The following is an 18,327-nucleotide window of genomic DNA, read 5'->3' on the forward strand; positions in this document are numbered from 1 at the left end:
TTAGCAATGATGTTTCAGCAGTAGAACAAACGAAGGTGCTATTGGTACTACCTAAAAATTAGCAGCTCCTTGAAGGTTCCCTGTTTGGAGATCCTCTCTGGTGGGAAGGAGCACCTGCTGCTGGGTCGCCCCTTTGCACAGGAGAGCATCCTGGGGTTATCAGCAGGTGCTGCCTATCCGAGAGCAGAGTTGCGATGCTCCACTGCCTTCCTATCCTCCAGATGTCAAGCCAGGATCTTCCTGAAGGCACCAAGCACCCTCTTGCCCAGGTCCTGCCTTAAAGAGCAGGGTCCCGATCTCTCCTCGTATCTCATGTACCTCTGTGGTGTCCCATGTCTGGCGCATGAGCAGATCTTCACAGCCTTGCTGCGACTCACTGCTTTCTCTTGTCTCGCTAATTAACTTCTCCAGCTCTTGTGGTTTGCCATCTGCCCCTTGTGCGAGGGCACCTGCTCGCTGCTCCTGCCGGTGACGCTTCCCGTGGGATGAAGATGTATCTGCCTTGCTACCTCCCAGCACCTTCTGGTGCTTCCCTGGCTCTGCCGGAGCCCACCTCTTTCTCCTGCCAACCTGCCCATGCCTTTAGCCCTGTAATTAAGCTCTTCTCTCCTTTTCTTCGCGTGTGTTGCGCCTTTTGGGATTGCAGCCTCTCTGGTTCAAGGAGGGAGTGGAGAGGGTGTTTAGGTCTGTGGCTCCAGTGGGCTGGGGCTGGGTCCCAGTGGTGTTTGTGGGAAGCAGAGCCAATAGAGGGGCAGTAGGTGGGGGTGCAGCCTGTGCCCACCCAAGTGGCAGCAGTTGGGGGTCTGGAACCAAAGCTTCCTGCAGGCTGGAGTGGGGTCAGGGCTGATTTGGGCATCCAGGAGGGTGCAGAGCACAATGAAAGGGGTGTGAAAGCCCTGGTCTCATGGAGAGCTGACACTAAAATGACTTTCCAGGCATGTGAAAGATAGCAAACATTTCTAAAAGATGCTGGGATGCTAACGCTGCTCAGGGAAAAAAGCTGAGCTGGGGTTTTTCTTTGCTGCTTGGTCAGGTATTGTATTTTACTCAGTGTCGGCAGCAGCAAGAGAACAACTGTCATCCCTGTCCCTCTGTAGTTGTATGACTAGCAGATGAGATCTTTTGTCAATAAAATGGTATTAACTTGCTGGAAGCTGTCAAGGAAAGCTGTCAGAGCATGTTCTGTCTGCAGCCTTGGGTTTGCTCGTGCCTGCTGGCAGGTGAGATGCTGGCCCTGCTTGGGGACACCTTGCCCTTCTACAGCCAACATCTGGGCTGGGGTGCTGCCTGCGTCCTGCTGCTTGCACTCTGTGAGGTTTTCTGTGGCTGTAATACTGTAAACAACAGAAAAATTATTTTGGTGTCACTGTGTAGCAGCCCCAAGCTATCTTTACAACGTGGCTGCTGTAAGCAGGCAGGGTTAGAGTATTGGTAGAAAAGATGCTCCAGTGACGCCCCAGACCTTTGCCATCTTGTCCTGCACAGGACCTGTGTTTTTCTCTTGGAATCATCATGGAATGGTTTGGGTTGGAAGGACCTCAAAGCTCATCCAGTTCAACGCCCCCCATCAGGGGCTCCAAGCTCCATCCAACCTGGCCTTGAACACCTCCAGGGAGGAATCTCTTCTGCCTAACTTGCTTTCAGTGGAGCCTTAATGGTTTATCGTGGCTCTTTTCACTGAAACAAAGAACCTTCACTCTTGTTCAGTGGCCCTTTAACTTCCTTCCTTGGTTTTGACTGAAACTTGGAGCTGTTTCTCCCCAGAGGCGTTTTTCCAGCCCTGTGCAAGCAGGTGTAAAGGTGTGGGAGGTGTCTCTCAGAGCAGCAGCTTCCAGCTGCAGATCCTGAACAGGTGAGTGTGGTCCAAAGCCTGTCCTTGCTGAAAGCAGCGGTCCTCATCTCTGATGACCATGCTTGTCTCCAGTTCACCTTCCCCACCACCCCTGATGTCAGCGAGCAGGACATGGGCAGTGAGAGGGTGCTGCCTCTGCCCCAGGCTCTTACAAACCTGCATTTTCCCAGAGGGAACAATAGGCTTTTCTCTCCAGCATCACCTTCAGAGTCACTGCCAGGCCCTGTCTGGCTCCTCTGTGAGTTGTTCCCTGCATACCAGAGGGATTTCTCCCAGAGGAAAAGTGGGAACCAAAGCATGAGGCTTTTGATATCATGTCCCCTGGCTGGGTTTTGTTCAGTGCAGCCAGGAGTCTGTCGCTGTGCTGTGTTCGCTCTGCTGTTGTGCTGCTTAAATTGCTGTGGAATTCACTTTAAAATAGTCTCTTCACATGAGCTGTGTCAATTCTTCTTGGGAAGAGATGATTTAAAGAGTTCTCTGTGATGTGGTAGGGAAAGCAGCGGTGCCTAACTTTGAACCAAACCTCTGTGGCTGCTCTGTAGAGTCCAGGAATTTTGATGGTACGAGGATTAAACAGCTGCAGGGGTAGGTCTGGGCTGCCTCTTCTTCCTCTGCTGAAGGACAAGGGATGTGATGCATGGGGAGAGGGCGATGGGAGCCGGGGCCCGCAGGAGAAACCTGAGTGCCCTTCATATATTGTTTATTGTAGAGATGAATCCAAGACAGCTGGATGTGTTTTGAGGATGTTTTGTGGCTCAGAGCGCTGGGCCTGGCGAAGGGGCTGCTCAACGCTCTGCCTCCCACCTCCTCCCTGCCCCAGGCAGAGCTGAGCTCGCTGAGAGGCATTAGAAATAAAAGCCCAGGCAGCACCCAGCACAGTGTTTGCCGTTCTGGGTACGACAGGGCTGCCGTCCTTGCCAGGACGCGGACTTTGCATGAGAAACAGCTGAAGCAAAACGCCCTTGCTCGCCGGTCAGTGCTGCCCTGGTGCTCTGCTCTCCCGCATCAGCTTGCCGCTGTCTGAGCAGCCGCTGCAAAAGAGCAAACGGATTCCTGACTACTGCGAGCAGTGAATACATTGTCAGGCTGATCAATGCCACCAGCTGCCTGCCTGCACGTAATTGGGAAGCGGTGGCTCCTGCATCAGCATATCCATCAGGGTTCAGCGGGAGAGCGCGCATTACATCCTCGTGGTCATTCAGCGAGCTCGGCAGTAGGTATGACCCTGAAGAAAGGCAGAGGTGACTGCCAAGCCTTGAATAAGGGGCTGGCTGGGCTGCACTCGGAGCGCCTTGAAGGCCACAAGACGATTAATCATTTATAAATCAAATTTATTGCGTTCCTGGGAGAGCAGGAGAGCTTGAGCTGCTGTCAGCCCTGGCCCGCAGAGCTGCAGGCTGGCGCCAGCTCGGGTAGGAGCAGCTAGAGCTGCGTGCGGTCCTGGGGTGAGCCAGGGGCTGCGAGGTTTGCTCTGTGGGCTGGGGGTGCAGTAGGAAGTCAGGGGTGCAATCGGTCAGGGATGCAATCCTGCACTGGCTCCTTTCTGACCAGAAACATGTTGTCACATTGAGAAGAAGAAGCCAGCCAACTCTGTTGGGGCTTGCAGGGTACCAAGTCAAAGCCAAGAGCATCTCCTCTCCTTCCCTGGCTCCCATTCCCCCTTCCTCATTTGGGCTCACGTCCTCAGCACACGCGCATCCCGCTCTGTTTGGAGGATGACGATTCTGTGGCAGCGCTGATTAGAAAGGTCAGAGTCTCTCCCTCTCCGTGCAGTAAAACTCTCCTAGTGGCATTTTTCAGTTCTGCTCCAAAGGAAGCGCGTTCTGCCCTGTTCTTTGGGGAGGGCTCTGCGCTGGGAGCGGGGAGGAGGAGCGCCTCATCTTTTCTTGGCAAACTTCTTTTTAACCATTCTTGTTTTAAGTCTCTCAGCATCTGCCTGCGCAGTGATCTCATCGTCCCTGTCTCTGGGACAAAAATAGTCTCTTTGTAGAACAACTTCAGCCTCCTTCAAAAATGATAGCCACAATTTCGAATTTCTAGCACCTTCCAAAGCACCGGTCAAGGTGAAATGGGTCCCCTCCCAGCTCCAGCAGCCAGGGAAGTGGCTCTGCCTCCGTCACCCCGTGCCCTTGGGGCTCTGGCTCTCTCCAAAGCAGCCCCTCAGGGCTGGAGCAGGATTTGAAGCCTGAAATGTCCCCGTGAGGGATCCAGCTCCCCCCGAGTGGAGGGTGGGATGCTGCGGGAGCTGTTTGGAAAGCTGCAGCCGTTCCTGTGCCAGCACGCTCTCGCCGCCGCAGCGCTGCTCGGTGCATGCTTTGCTTTTCTAGCTCTGGCTTTTTTAACTCTCAGTTCCAGTGGGAATTTAACAGCCTTCACATGAAGTGGAAATTGTCTCATTTTGCATGGAGTGTCTGTTTTTTATGAATGACTAAAGCTTCCATTCGCCTAAGCAGGAATATCTGTTTCTAGAAGGGAACACAGAAACTGGAACGCTCGGGGGCGATTCTTCCCCATGTCACACACTGGGGGTTGACTGGCACGTGGCTTCTCCTCAAGCTGCTCCTGCTCTGGCAGCGGGGCAGCACTGTGGGCATCACGGTACCCAAGCATCCGCCTCTGTGGTGAGGGCTATGGGCACTGTGCCCAGGAGCTTTGCAGGATGAGTGGTTTGGTGTCCAACCGGCCGGCCAGCGACCTCCTTTTTATCCTGGGATGGTGGTAAAACAAAGCTTTTCATTTTCTTGCATGCCTCATATCCAGGGAGGCATCCTGAGTTGTTCCTGCCTGGTGCCCGCAGGTCCCCGCAGATGCAGGCATCTGCTTCACGCCAACTAAAGAGCTCTGTGTTGTACATGGTCGGTCCTGAGCTGCTGTACCAACACCGCTCAGGTTATCAAGTCAAGCAGGGTGAGTCTGTAAGGGCTAACGTGTCCACTGGAAGGACCAGACTAACCCAGACATCTCTTTCAGAGGTGTGTGGGTCTATCGGGGTGTCCGTTTGTGCGCTGAGCAGCGGTGCATGGTGCTCCCCGTCGGCTGCCCAGCTCGAGCCCCAAGCTGCCTGCCCGAAGCTTCCACAGGGGGAAATTCCCCCCCTGCCTCCTCTGCCAGCCTGGAATCCAGGCTCAGGTTTTCTATGCTCTTTTACATCACAGGGAAATACAGAAGGCTTTCAAATGCACGAGGTCACTTAATAAATTGTCTTTTTGGTAGCAAAAGGCAGGTTAATCGCAAACCTTCATCCTCTCAGGCTTCCTGTGACACAGCTGACACTTGAGCTATCAGAGGCTCTTTGAACTCTGTGTCTGGAACTACTTTGCTTAGGGTTAAATGTGAGATCTTTTCAAGTACAATACGTTTACTGAAGCATTTACCTAATCCCTTGCTCTTAACAGATTGAATTAAATGAAGCTCCATTACTTGCCCACCTTGTTGGTATCGCTGAAGGTATCTGGGATGCTGTGAAACGATGCACAATAGTAGTGATTAATGCAAGGAAATCCCCAATGCAGCAGTGGTGGGGACATTAATTTTAGGGGAAGGTAATGCATTGGCAGATATGTTATAGCTCAGTTCTGACTCCACTCTTTATTTATTTACTTAGCTCACAATACCCTGAAAAGATGTCTTTCCTAATGCCTGGGCTCCTTTCCAGGCCATCAAGAAACCAGTCGGCTCAAATGACTGAGCAGGAGTTCTGCCTCATCCCTAGCCCTTAAGTGATTAACCTGAGATGAAATTAAGGCAGCTGCCACTTGCCATAGTCTTCTCCCTCACCCGTGTGCCTGCAGCTCCCGAGCACCAGGGCCGGCTGCCCCAGCAGCCTCCTCCGTGAAGCCGTGCTGCTCCAGGCTTCTAATAGTGAAAGGGGCTCCAGGGATGCTGGGGAGGGGCTCTTGGTCAGGGAGTGCAAGGAGAGGATGAGGAGGAATGGTTTTCAGCTGCAAGAAGGGAGATTGAGATGAGAGCTTAGGAAGAAATGTTTTGCTGTGAGGGTGGGGAGGCCCTGGCCCAGGTTGCCCAGAGCAGGGGTGGCTGTGCCATCCCTGGAGAGGTTCAAGGCCAGGCTGGATGGGGCTTGGAGCCCCTGATCCAGTGGGTGGCGTCCCTGCCCATGGCACGAGGTGGGACTGGATGGGCTTTGAGGTCCCTTTCCACCCGACCCATTCTGTGATTCTATGAGATGCCAAATCCTTGGTCCGCCCTAGTCCGGTGGTCTTTGTGGTTGATCCATCTATTTGTTACAAAGTTGTTTCTCATCTGAGATTGTTTGGCTTTAACTTCTCTAGACCCTGTTGGAGTCAGGAGCCCTGTTTGCAAGGTGCCCATGCAAGACTGCCAACAGCATCCTGGTTAACTTGGGCTCTCCTGGTTTTGCAAGCTCTGATTGTCGAAGGATCTGTGGTTGGTTTTAAGAAAACTCCAAGTACTCCTAAGCATCTCAATTCCCTCAGAGCACGCTGGGGAGGGGTTGGCACCACAGCACAAAGACATTTACTGGGGAAGCTTAATAGAGATGGAAATCATGGGTGGGTTTTGTCCTTTTTCCCCACTGGGTTGACATGGACGTTGAGTAGCGTCCAGCCCTTATGTGGGTTCTTACGTACCAATGTCACCTGGTGTTTTCTGTGCTGAGACCAGGCAATTTAAAAACAATAAATCCCCAGAAAAGCCAATGCATTGCTTTTTCATCGTTATGGCAACACACATAAAGAGTAATAACTCTGGATGTTGGTGACTGCTGGAAAAGGTCCACATCAGTTGGTGGCAGCTGACTGCAGTCCATTAGTGGCACCTCTGAAGCCAGCTGGCACGTGAAGCGTGGAGAGCAGCAGTGCCTCACCAGCGTTCGATGCAAGTTTATAATCTTAATCTTTTGTTTTCCTCCTAGGATCCCCGGAGCAAACACAAATTTAAAATCCACACGTACTCCAGCCCTACCTTCTGTGACCACTGTGGGTCCTTGCTGTATGGGCTCATTCACCAAGGGATGAAATGTGACAGTAAGTGATGGAACTGGTGGCTGCCGTTGTGGGAGCGAGGGGCTCTGGCACCTCGAGGTCCTGGGCAGGGGCTCCCAGCCTGCCTGTGCTGTGACCAACAGCCTGTCGCCTCTGCCACCGGCACAGAGCCATGGAACTCGTGCTGGAGGGGACGGACACAAGTGGGCAAGTGCCCAGCTCTTATAGGGAGCCCCTGGGATGGCTGCAGAGAGAAGGGAGGGGAAGACTTCTGCCTGGGGGGGATCCTGCCTGTGTCTGCCTTCAGCAGCATTGCCTGCAAACCCTCCCACCAGCAGCAGTATTGCCCGCATCCCTCCACCGCAGCAGCAGCGTTGCCTGTGTCCCCCCATGCAGTAGCAGCACCACTCCCACCCCCTCCCTTGCAGCAGCAGCACCTCCTTTCCCACCACAGCATCACCCACATCCCACCATCCACAGCAGCATCGCCTGCATCCCACCTGCAGCATCAGCATCATCCGCATCCCCCCTGCAGCAGAAGTATTGCTTGCATCCCCCCTTCAGCAGCGGCATCTCCTGTGTCCCCCCTTCAGCAGCAGAAGCATTGCCTGCATCCCCCCTTCAGCAGCAGCATCTCCTGTGTCCCCCCTTCAGCAGCAGCATCTCCTGCATCCCCCCTTCAGCAGCAGCATCTCCTGCATCCCCCCTGTACAGCAGCATCTCCTGTGTCCCCCCCTTCAGCAGCAGCATCTCCTGCATCCCCTTGCAGCAGCTCCCACCAGCTCACAGCGCTGGCTCTGACTGACACCCTGTGGCCGTGGCGGTGCCTGCTGCAGCGACACAGAAACGAACTCTTGGCTTTGCAAGCTGGGAAATTATTGTGCAGAAAGGAGAAAACAGGAGATGAAGGGGAGGGAAGGGATTGAGAGAGAGATCAGTTCTTTTCCAAGTTAATCTTGTATGTTCCTATTTAAAAGGGCTGTGAATATACAGTGTCTGCTTACATGCTTGTGCTCTCTGTGGGAACAGCATCCTCTGCTGCTCGCCATGTGCTGGCTTCCTCACAAATATAGAAGCTGGCTGCCTGTTGTGGGAACAGTGTATTCATTATCACCTTTAAAATGTTACCAAGTGGAAATGAATTTAAAATATAATTTTTTTGTATATATGCATTTTATGTCTAGGGATTTTTATACATGTGTATGTGTACACACACAGAGAGGTAACTTTTAATGCTCTGTATCACCTCCTGGTGCATCTGGCTGAACACCCAGCGTTGTACCATGGGTGTGATGGTGGAGAAGTTCAGTAAAACAGCAAAATTCAAGTAATTAGAGCACCTCCTGTACAAGGAGAGAGGTTGGGATTGTTCAGCCTGGAGAAGAGAAGGCTCCAGGGAGACCTTAGAGCAGCTTCCAGTATGGAAAGGGGCTCCAGGAAAGCTGGGGAGGGGCTCTTGGTCAGGGAGTGCAGGGAGAGGATGAGGTCAATGGTTTTCAGCTGGAAGAGGGCAGATTGAGATGAGGTCTCAGGAAGAAGCATCCTGCTGTGAGGGTGGGGAGGCCCTGGCCCAGGTTGCCCAGAGCAGGGGTGGCTGCCCCATCCCTGGAGGGGTTCAAGGCCAGGCTGGATGGGGCTTGGAGCCCCTGATCCAGTGGGAGGTGTCATGCCCATAATTCTGTGAAGAGCTAAAAGCCTTGTCATCCCTGTAGGCAAGACCCAATACTGCTGGTGGGTCCCTGTGTCCGGAGTCTCTGGAGTCTCTGGCTGCATTTAAAGATTCATTTGCTGCATGTTTATCCCAGAATCCCTCACTAACCTCCCCATTTGAAAGGAGAACGAGTTCTTCCCCTCGTGTCCCCCCGGGATCAGCCCCTGACCTTTGGCATCGGTGCTGAGTGTCCCTTACTCTCTCTCTCTCCCCGCAGCCTGTATGATGAACGTGCACAAGCGCTGCGTGATGAACGTCCCCAGCCTGTGCGGGACGGACCACACCGAGCGGCGGGGGCGGATATACATCCGGGCTGACATCGAGAAGGATGTGCTCACTGTCGTAGGTAGGTGTGCAACCCAGGTACAGACCCTGTGCCCCTCACCACCCGTGTTTGCCATGCTGACAGCAGTGCCCAGCGTCTGACGGGTCAGAGCGGTTCCTGGCCAGGCAGGACAAGGCTTTGATCCTGCTCCAGGGCTGTCTGTACTAAAGAGCTTTTCAGTTAAAGACTTCAAACTGCTTTTGAATCGCATGAAACTTTAGCATCCTGGGGAGGGAGGATGAAAAGTTGTGCCTTCAGCTATTCCATGTGAAAAAGTGCGCATTGTGCTGTCTGTGTGGTGATGAACGTTCATCTCTTGCTGGTCTTGCCGTGTCCTTAATGGTATCTGGGCCTGTACAGCTCTTGGTGGGAATCTTGGGTGGTTCTTCCATCTGACCAGAACTTTGCTACCTTCTTCCACTGATTTGGAGACTCCGTGGCCTCCGTCTATGCAAGGCACGTGCTGCCTTTCCACTTGGTGCGTGGAGGCTGCTGTGACAGGCTGTGCCTGCGGGGTAGGTGTAGAACAAGGGTCGCAGGGGGACTTCAGCCCCTCTAGGCTGCTGTGGGGGAGGTAGCTGTTGTTTTTCATGTTTCCTTGCTGTTCTCCAGCCCTGATGGAGAGCTGGAGCACGGCATAGGGCTTGCAGGGCAGGCTGCTGCAGCTCTGTGCAGGGCACCCAGAGTGGGGCTGGTGTGGATGGGCGGTGGGCAGGAGCAGAGTGGCAGTGCCATCTCATGGTGTCCACCTCTGAGGATGCACCAGGCAGCTGGAGACGAGGCTGGAGAAGACTGCAGGCAGCTGAGCCTCACCAGGCTCAGCAGAAGCTCCTGTCCTGCCCTGAGCATCCCACGGACCCCAGGGTCTTGTCCCCCATCATGATTTCCTCTGTCCTGGAACTCCTCTGTTCTCAGTTTGTGGAAGGAAGCAGGATTATCCCATCTCTAAAGGCTTTTGCCACCTGGATTTTGAGTTCCTGGAAGACATTGCTTCTCCCGTGACCCATGAGCATCTTATGAAACGTCAGCCATGTTCTTCTCCAGCTTCTCATCCCCTGCATGGGGAGCTCAGACCAGAGATGTGGCGGCAGCCTCTCATGGTGTGGGTGCCGGTGGGGGTAGGAGGCAGGGAGAGCCCTTGGTGGGCAAAGCAGGTGGCGTGTAGAAGAGCTGGGGTTTGTCTGGCTGAGCCCGGTGCTCTGCCGAGACAGGCGGTTTCTGCCCACGATGGGTAACTAGGCAGCTCCGGGTGGCTGCGGTCGCTGCAGGGGGCTGCCGCGCTCTGCACGGTTATTCGCAGCATGAGCTAAGCCCACGGGGTGTAAAATGCCACCTCCTGCCCACACTGCAAATGTCAGCCCTCCTCTGAGTGGGCCCCAGGAGGTGCCAGGCTGGTGACACTGATAACAAGGACCAGATCCTTCTCCATCATCCCAGCAGGAGAAACCTGGGTCCCAGCACCCTGCAGGGCAGCCGGACTGGCAGCAGGAGGTGCCAAGGGGTTCACTTTGTTGGGATGGGGTCAGCACATCCTGCCGGTCGCTTTAGTCCCCAGGGAGAGCGTGGGGCTGTCGAGGTGTCGCAGCTCTGAGCTGGCTCCTTCTTGCTTGGGCAGGCAGGCTCGGCAGAGCGCATCCAACAGAGACGGCTACAGCGGGTGATCCCAGTGGGGCGGCTCCATCCCCACCTGCCCCTTCTCTGCGTCAGCGAGGGGTGGGACTGGTACCCAGCGCCTTCCCCAGGGATGGAACTGGTACCCAGCACCTTCTCCGGGGATGGGACTGGTACCCAGCGCCTTCTCCAAGGATGGGACTGGTACACAGCGCCTTCTCCAGGGATGGAACTGGTACCCAGCGCCTTCCCCAGGGATGGAACTGGTACCCAGCACCTTCTCCAAGGATGGGACTGGTACACAGTGCCTTCTCCAGGGATGGAACTGGTACCCAGCGCCTTCCCCAGGGTTGGGACTGGTACCCAGTGCCTTCCCCAGGGATGGGACTGGTACCTAGTGCCTTCCCCAGGGATGAGACTGGTACCCAGCACCTTCTCCGGGGATGGGACTGGTACCCAGTGCCTTCCCCAGGGATGGAACTGGTACCCAGCGCCTTCTCCGGGGATGGGACTGGTACCCAGCGCCTTCCCCAGGGATGGGACTGGTACCTAGTGCCTTCCCCAGGGATGAGACTGGTACCCAGCACCTTCTCCGGGGATGGGACTGGTACCCAGTGCCTTCCCCAGGGATGGAACTGGTACCCAGCGCCTTCTCCGGGGATGGGACTGGTACCCAGCGCCTTCTCCGGGGATGGGACTGGTACCCAGCGCCTTCCCCAGGGGTGAGGAGGGACTGGTGCCCATCTCCCTCCCTCCCTGGCACCGGGGCCGCGTTCCCATGGTTACAGAGCGGGGCAGGGGGCGGGGCTTGTGGCGGGTGCAGCGCCGCGCGGGGCCGGCAGGCGGCAGCAGAGCGAGCAGCCCGGGACCGGCTCTCCCTTTCCCCCCCCCTTCCCCTCCCCTCTCCCCCTCCCCTCTCCCCCTCCCCTCTTCCCTTTCCCCCTTCCCTTCTTTCTCCCCTTTCTCTCTTTCCTAATTCCTTTTCTCTTTGTAAAGCCAGTGCAAGCCAGCCTTTTCCAGGAAAAGGAAAACCTAGCGCTGGAGCAACTCCCATCCAAACCCAGGCTGAGAGAGTTGGGGTTGTTCAGCCTGGAGAAGAGAAGGCTCTGGGGAGACCTTAGAGCAGCTTCCAGCACTGAAAGGGGCTCCAGGAAAGCTGGAGAGGGACTCTTGATCAGGGAGGGCAGGGACAGCATGATGGGGAATGGTTTTAAGCTGAAAGAGGGAACATTGAGAACAGATATCAAGGAGAAATGTTTTGCTGTGAGGGTGGGGAGGCCCTGGCCCAGGTTGCCCAGAGCAGTGGTGGCTGCCCCATCCCTGGAGGGGTTCAAGGCCAGGTTGGATGGGGCTTGGAGCTCCTGATCCAGTGGGAGGTGTCCCTGCCCATGGCAGGGGAGGGACTGCATGGGCTTTGAGGTCCCTTCCAACCAAAACCATTCTGTGATTCTATGATCAAGCACCTTGCAAAATGGTTTTGGTTAAAAACTGAGAGCAAATGCATTAATGGGAAGTGAAAGCTCTCTGTTTTGAGAGTTCCTCCCCTTGTCTTCTCCATCAGATCTGTCTGCAAAGGTGCAGAGCTCAAGCCCAGAGTGCTGCAAAGAATTCTTTCCCCTCTCTTACAGGCTCTGGGCCGGGGTTTGGCACAGCCGCAGCTTTGCCTGGTGTGCAGGGCTGTGCCCGGAGCAGCGCCAAGGGGAACCTGTGGGGCTGCGCCTCCTAATTAGCTCCCCAGCTCTTGGGTCTGCGGTGTTAATCATTCCTTTGTGTTCAGAGAGCAGGTCTGTTACAGTTCCTTTCGTGCTGTACACTGAACATAATTGTCTAATGGGCACACCTGGGAGTGCAGCCTTGAGCCCCGCAGTTGCAGCCTGCTCGGTGGCTGCTGAAGCACCGGGATTTACTGGTGTTCCCAGGGATTCCAAATGCTTGGCTTTCTCTAATAACGGGGTGTCTGGACAAATAAATGGCACCTTCCTAATTCCTGTGGTGTTGTGCCCTTGGCTCGGTCCCCCTGTTCCATGCTGGGGCCAGGGCTCCCGACTCCACCAGCCAAAGGCAGTTTCCAAAATACAGGAGGTTTCTGAGGGCCTTGTTAAGGAGGTCACAAAACAATCTGCATCTCATCCAGCAAAGCACTTAGATACACACTCTTGGCAAGCGCTTCTTTTCTGAAGCATCAACGGGGCTGTGTGGGGACTGTGATCGGCATCCCTGGGCTCGGATCGGAACTTCAGGGGTGTGAGTGAGACTTGAGATGGATCAGGCTGGGATGGCCATGACCATGTGCTCTCTGTGTTGGGACACTCAGAGTTCTGCTGTGTGTGAGGCAGAACCAGCTGCAGGTGACCTCCCTGGCTCATTCGTGCTCCTCCGTGAGGCTACTCTGGCTCCTGGTCCCTGGCACAGGCCGGGTCCAGCTGCACTCAGCGTCCTGTGCAGCATTCTGGTGGGAGGCAGGCTTTGGCTCCGAGCCTAATTAGCCAAGATGGGTTTGAGCAGCAGGAGGAATTAATTTGGATGTCCGGCAGTTCTATGCGTTTGGGCTGGCTGAAGTGAAAAGCAGGGACTCCACAAGTGGTGGAGCGTGGCACGGCATCGTACGGCTGCCGTTGGACAAGAGCAAATGTATATTCAGTCTGGGCTTTGATCAAGCGTTTTATTAGCAGGAAAAGACTGCTGAATAAAGTGGGAAATCACAGCAAATTAAAATGTCATCAAGCATTGAACATTTTTGCTTCCGTTATAGAAATGCTTCCTGATGCAGATTATTCTGAGCCTGTCATATTAAGAGACGTGAATGCTTCAGTTTGGGGAATGGAGGAGTGAGGGAATGTGAAGGCTGGGCTTGAAGGCTCTTAAATCTCTTGCTCCTCTGAGATGATGAGGTGGATGGAGGGCTCTGCTTGTGCATCGCTCCTCTGCTGTGGCTAAGAGCTGGCTGGTCCTGCTGCTCTGTGCAGGCAGGAGTTGCAGCCTGTCCCATGCCTGTGCATCCCGTCGTGTGTCAGTGTGGCCCAGTGTGGCTCCATCACTTCTCCCAGGGTCGCAGTTGCTCTACAGGGACTAAAATGCAGCAGAAAAAAGCCAGGTTTGTTTGCACGTTCCGGGGTGAACGTGGGAGATGGTGACCAACCAATGTGTTTAGGTGACTTTGACCCATCTGGGTGTGAAAGCAGAGCCTGCCCTGTCCTCACACAAAGACCTCTGGTGCATGGGGACAATGCTGGATTCCCACCCTGCTGCTGCCCCAGTGGCTCCTGAGAAGGTGAGAGTGCTGGGAGGCCCCGCGTGTTGAAGTCGCGCACCGTGGGAAGGCAGCACCAGCTCAGGGTTGCAGTCACAGCCCTGTTGCGCCTGCAGCTTTGGCAGAGGCTGCCGGGAGCAAAGCCTTGCTATTTACCGAGCTGATGAAGTAAAACATTGACCAAAACTGAAACCAATTATGCTGTGATTAGATAAATGAGCTGGAAGTGCATTAATTAATAATCACCAGCCCAGGAAGATGCAGCCATAATGAGCCCTGTGCCTTTCCTATTGTATAACTATGCGCAAATATATTCTTCTGCACAGCATTAATTAAATGTTTTAATGCACGAGTGTGTTAATCTGAGTGCTGGGTGCTCACTGGGATGTGGCTGCTCCTGACCAAGGCACTGGTGCTGCTGGAGGGAGGAAGATGAGTGCTGCAGGGCAGCCCCAGTGCCTTCCCCTCTCCAAACTCCTGGCCAAGAGGTGGGAAAGAGGAGGTGCCGCTGGTCAGGGTTCTGGTGAGGGGATGGGGCTGGCTTGAGGTGGTGGAGCTCTGACCTCTCCTTGTGCTTTCAAAAGCATTTTTGTCTTTGGTGGGCAAGGGGAAGCAGAATTTTCTGCACTGGATACGTTGTAGTGGCCTTGCTTACTCAGAGATGAAGGTAAAGGATTTGGCAGCTAGCAGGAGCTGTCTTTAAGAGCAGGGTAGGAGTGGGTTTTGTGGTAGGCTTTCGTTTTAACATAAAAGTGAGCCCCCATCTGGCACTGCGTATTTAGCAAAGAATTTTCTAGTCTTTATTTATCCAGCAGATTTATCTTGCCTCCCCATGGAAGCCTGGGCACCAGCCCCAGCGATGGCTCTGGCTGCAGCCCTTGCATTTCACTCCAGGTGAAACACAGTCCTGGGAGCAGGGAGTTAGAAACTATCCTCTCGTGACAGCCACCCCTTTGGGCAGCAGTAGAGCTTGGCAGGACCGTGGCCTCTTGGTGGAGACCTGCAGGAGTCCTCCCCATCACTGGGAGGGGGCCGTGAAGTGCTGCATCCCTCCCCGGTCCTGTGGCACTCGGCCACTCTGGAGCTGCCTGCCCCACTTCTCCAGGGCAAAGCTCTCAGTGGAGCTGGAGGAAAGGCCTTGCCCTGCTCTCACAGCCGCTGGCAGCTCCTGGCTGTGACCTCCATGGCCAGAACAAGCTGCCTGTTCCCTCCTGCTTTGGGCATTAGTTACAGTGATATTTTTCCCAATGTCTTCTGTTGGAGATGTGGGTGTCTGGAAGAAGCATCTCTTCCCGAGCCTGTTCCTGCAGTTATGGCTGGCTGAGGAATTAAAAGATGTTGTCTGAATAATTTATTTGGAAACTATTGCAAATTTGGCAGAATAATTATTCAAATATTGTTCAGCCAGCTCTACCTGCCCTGGCCCTGCCAGGCGGAATGTGTGACGTCTCATTCCCATGGCAGTGAAGCAGTGTCCCCAGGCCAGCTCTGCACCTCCATACAATGTCACAGGCAGGGGTGAAGCTCTTCCTCCCAGAATTCCTCCCCGAGCATCCTCTCCATTCCTCTCCCTGCAGAGCCTGGACTGAACTGCAGAGCTGTGGCTGCTGCTCTTGCTCTGCCGAGGCTCCCCAGGGTGCTGGGTCGCAGGCAGCGTGTTCTGCAAATGCATCTGGAGGGGGAGAAGTGGGAGGAATTGGTTCAAAATCAGGATTATTTGGGCACATGGGCCAGCCCTGGTGTGCAGCAGTGATGCTCCCTGCATCACCCACACTGGGTGCTGCGGAGCTACAGCCTGCGCCAGGCACGTGCACCCACGTGTCCATGTGAGCGTGAGCGGGCGCAGGCACCTGCTGTGCACGGAGGATGGGGACACTGCCAGTGCAGCCCTCGCCCCCGTCCCCAGATCCAGAAAAGTCCCAGGCTTGCCCATGCATCAGAAATGGACTCAAGTTGCTCCAGGGAAGGTATGCATTGGATATTAGGAGAATTTTCTTTGCTGACAGAGCGGTGAAGCCCTGGCAGAGGCTGCCCAGGGCAGTGGGAGAGTCTCCATCCCTGGAGGGGTTCAAAAACCTTGAAGACATGGTGCCTGGGAGCACGGTTTAGCCAGCACAGTGGGGTTGGGCTGACGGTTGGACTGGATGAGCCGAGAGGTCTTTTCCAACCTTAATGATTCCATGATTCCTCCTCCGCCAGGACCAGGAGCCATTGCTGGGCTGGGTACCCAGGGGGATTTAAGACCGGCTGCTTTAAATGGGATCATAATATTCTTACTCATCACTATTAATAATGATGTTACTACTTCTTAATGATGCACAGAACTGTCAGAATATGACAGATATAAAACTCTTTAACATCAAATTTAATTGTCAAGAAGTGCCATAAACGCTTGGAGAGCAGCACATTTCCCCTGACATGAGGAATCGCTACTGCACGTCTTGGGGCTTTTATTTTTCTTTCACGTAATTGTTGATTTCTGCTTGGAAAGTCAGGAAGTTACTTAAGGTCAAGCAGAAACGTTTTGGGTTTCTAAATGAATAGATAAAATTATTTCCATTAATGAAATTCTTAGGTCTGCGTGCTGAGAAAAATAGCATGAGGTAATCGAATCCCATGCTTCAGGGCATGAACTGATTGACTCTGAGGGTCAGGAATTGTTTTTCTCTGTTCCTTAAAGTGAACAATGGGCTGATAAATGATGAAGGCTTGTTCATTTGTCTCTAGAGGTCGTTGTGCTGGCCGTTGGGGCAGTGAAACATGAAGGAAAGTCAGAGCGTTGATTTATTGTGATGTGATGTTGCATCCTCTCTCTGTAGGGGCACGTGGTCCGCTTTGTGCCCCAAGAACCCTTGGGTCAGTCTTATTGGGTACACAGCCCCACTTTTGGCATGGAGAGGTCTTCCCCTAGGGCTCTGACATCTCAGAGAATCATAGAATCGTTATGATTGGAAAAGGCTTCTAAGATTAAGTCCAACCATCAACATAACCCTGCTGTGCCTACTAAACCATGTCCCCAAGTGCCACATCTGTGTGCTTTTTGAGCCCCTCCAGGGATGGAGACTCCACCACTGTTCCATCTCCCTGTGCTGCAGATGGCCAGGGTCACTGAAAATATGTTTTCATAATAATTTTAAGCCAAGAAGGTAGTTAAAAGCAGTAAAACGTCAGCAGAATTGGAGGGGGGATATTAAGCAGCCCTGGTTCAGCAGGGCTCTGGGAGCATCACTCAGGCAGGGAGCCCTGGTCCCCACACTTGGGTGAAGGTAGGAGTCCATGGAAGAGCAGGAAGGTTGCATGCAGCAGTGAAGGCTGCGATGGACCTGTGGTTGAGGAGTTAAGGAAGGAGCTGTGCGAAGGGTATGGGATAGGGGAATGTTGGGGAGCAGAAGCACTGTGCTCCCCATTCCAGGCCCTTCCCACACATGCGAGCAGGAAGAGCCATTCTTGCTGCTTATTCCTTATCCCTGCGGAGACTGCGTCCCCTGCGGGCTCCTTGCTGTTCAGGTAGGACCTGGTATGGGGCTTTTCTCTAATGCACTCAGCGTTTTATAATTCAAGAACGCGATGATACAGATTGCCTTTTTTCTCTATCACAAAGGCACAGATAAAAGCTTATAAAGGTGATGAGAAAATGCATATTCTCCTCTGATAAGGGATGGGGGAGAGGAAGGCATTCTGGCTGTCTCAGTGCAGAGCCTTGGAGGGGCCCTTGGAAATTAAACTCATTAGTTAAAGATTTCACCCAACTGATCGCAAGCCTGGCTGCTGGGCTATTGCAAGGCTTTGCACAGAAGATTTGGACTGAGAGGAAGGCACAGAATAACTTGTGCATCCTCCCAAGGGCAGAGCTGGGATTGGTGCCCAAGCCATAAAAAAGAAAGTGGTTCATTCATGAGATAGCACATGAGGAGAATTGTCAGGGTGTTATTGAAATGAAGTCATGCAGTCACTGACCGCGCCGCAGCCTCCTTGCAAGGAGATCCAGCCTGTCCTGGGCACCCTGGCATCCACAGCAAGGAATGACTTCATCGCTACCAGTCCCTGCTTTGGGCGCTGGCAGCGATGAAGTCATTGCTTCCCTTTCTGCCAGAGGTGGCTCTGGTTCCGTGGCTGCTTCATCTCAGGAGTTGGAGAATACCTAGATGGGAACTGTAACCTGTTCCTGCCTCACAAGCCACCATTGAGGGTGTCCTGTTTGATAAATGAGCTGATTTATAAATGCAGACTTGAACCTGGGCTACGTTTTATCCCAGGGAGGCAGAAATTGGACGATGCTTCAGGAGGACAGCCGTAGATTGCAGATTTGGGAGCATTAATGTGCTTTTCATAGCTATCTGGCTCCTAGCCTCACATCAGGAATACCTTGCTGGTGATGTGGGAACTGAGCGGTTGGTTTTACTCTTCTAAAAAGCATCTTCTTAAGTCCTGCAGCACTGCACGTGCAGCTCATCGGGACTGAGATGTGTGGGGTGAAGCTGCGCCCCGGTGAACCGAGGGCTTTGCTTGCAGCAAAGCTGCTGGTGTGATCCCTCAGGATTTCAGGCAGCACTGAGTTCCCTGGTCCCGACACAACACGACCCTCCGTGCCCAACCCCTGAGGCTGGGTGCTGGGGA

General features: G+C 53.9%; 1 protein-coding gene across 2 annotated transcripts in view; it reads left to right on the top strand.

The window, feature by feature from the left end:
* The window catches only part of PRKCB (protein kinase C beta), a 115,587-nt gene that overhangs the window by 54,517 nt on the left and 42,743 nt on the right, over positions 1–18,327 (top strand). For both annotated transcript variants that reach the window (XM_069869988.1, XM_069869989.1), the window contains exons 4-5: positions 6,744–6,855; positions 8,742–8,870. In XM_069869988.1, the coding sequence (XP_069726089.1) occupies positions 6,744–6,855; positions 8,742–8,870 (241 nt within the window). The remainder of the gene's footprint in view (positions 1–6,743; positions 6,856–8,741; positions 8,871–18,327) is intronic.

The sequence above is a fragment of the Phaenicophaeus curvirostris genome, chromosome 16 (assembly GCF_032191515.1).
Source record: "Phaenicophaeus curvirostris isolate KB17595 chromosome 16, BPBGC_Pcur_1.0, whole genome shotgun sequence".
In the NCBI taxonomy this organism is placed as follows: Eukaryota; Metazoa; Chordata; class Aves; order Cuculiformes; family Cuculidae; genus Phaenicophaeus; species Phaenicophaeus curvirostris.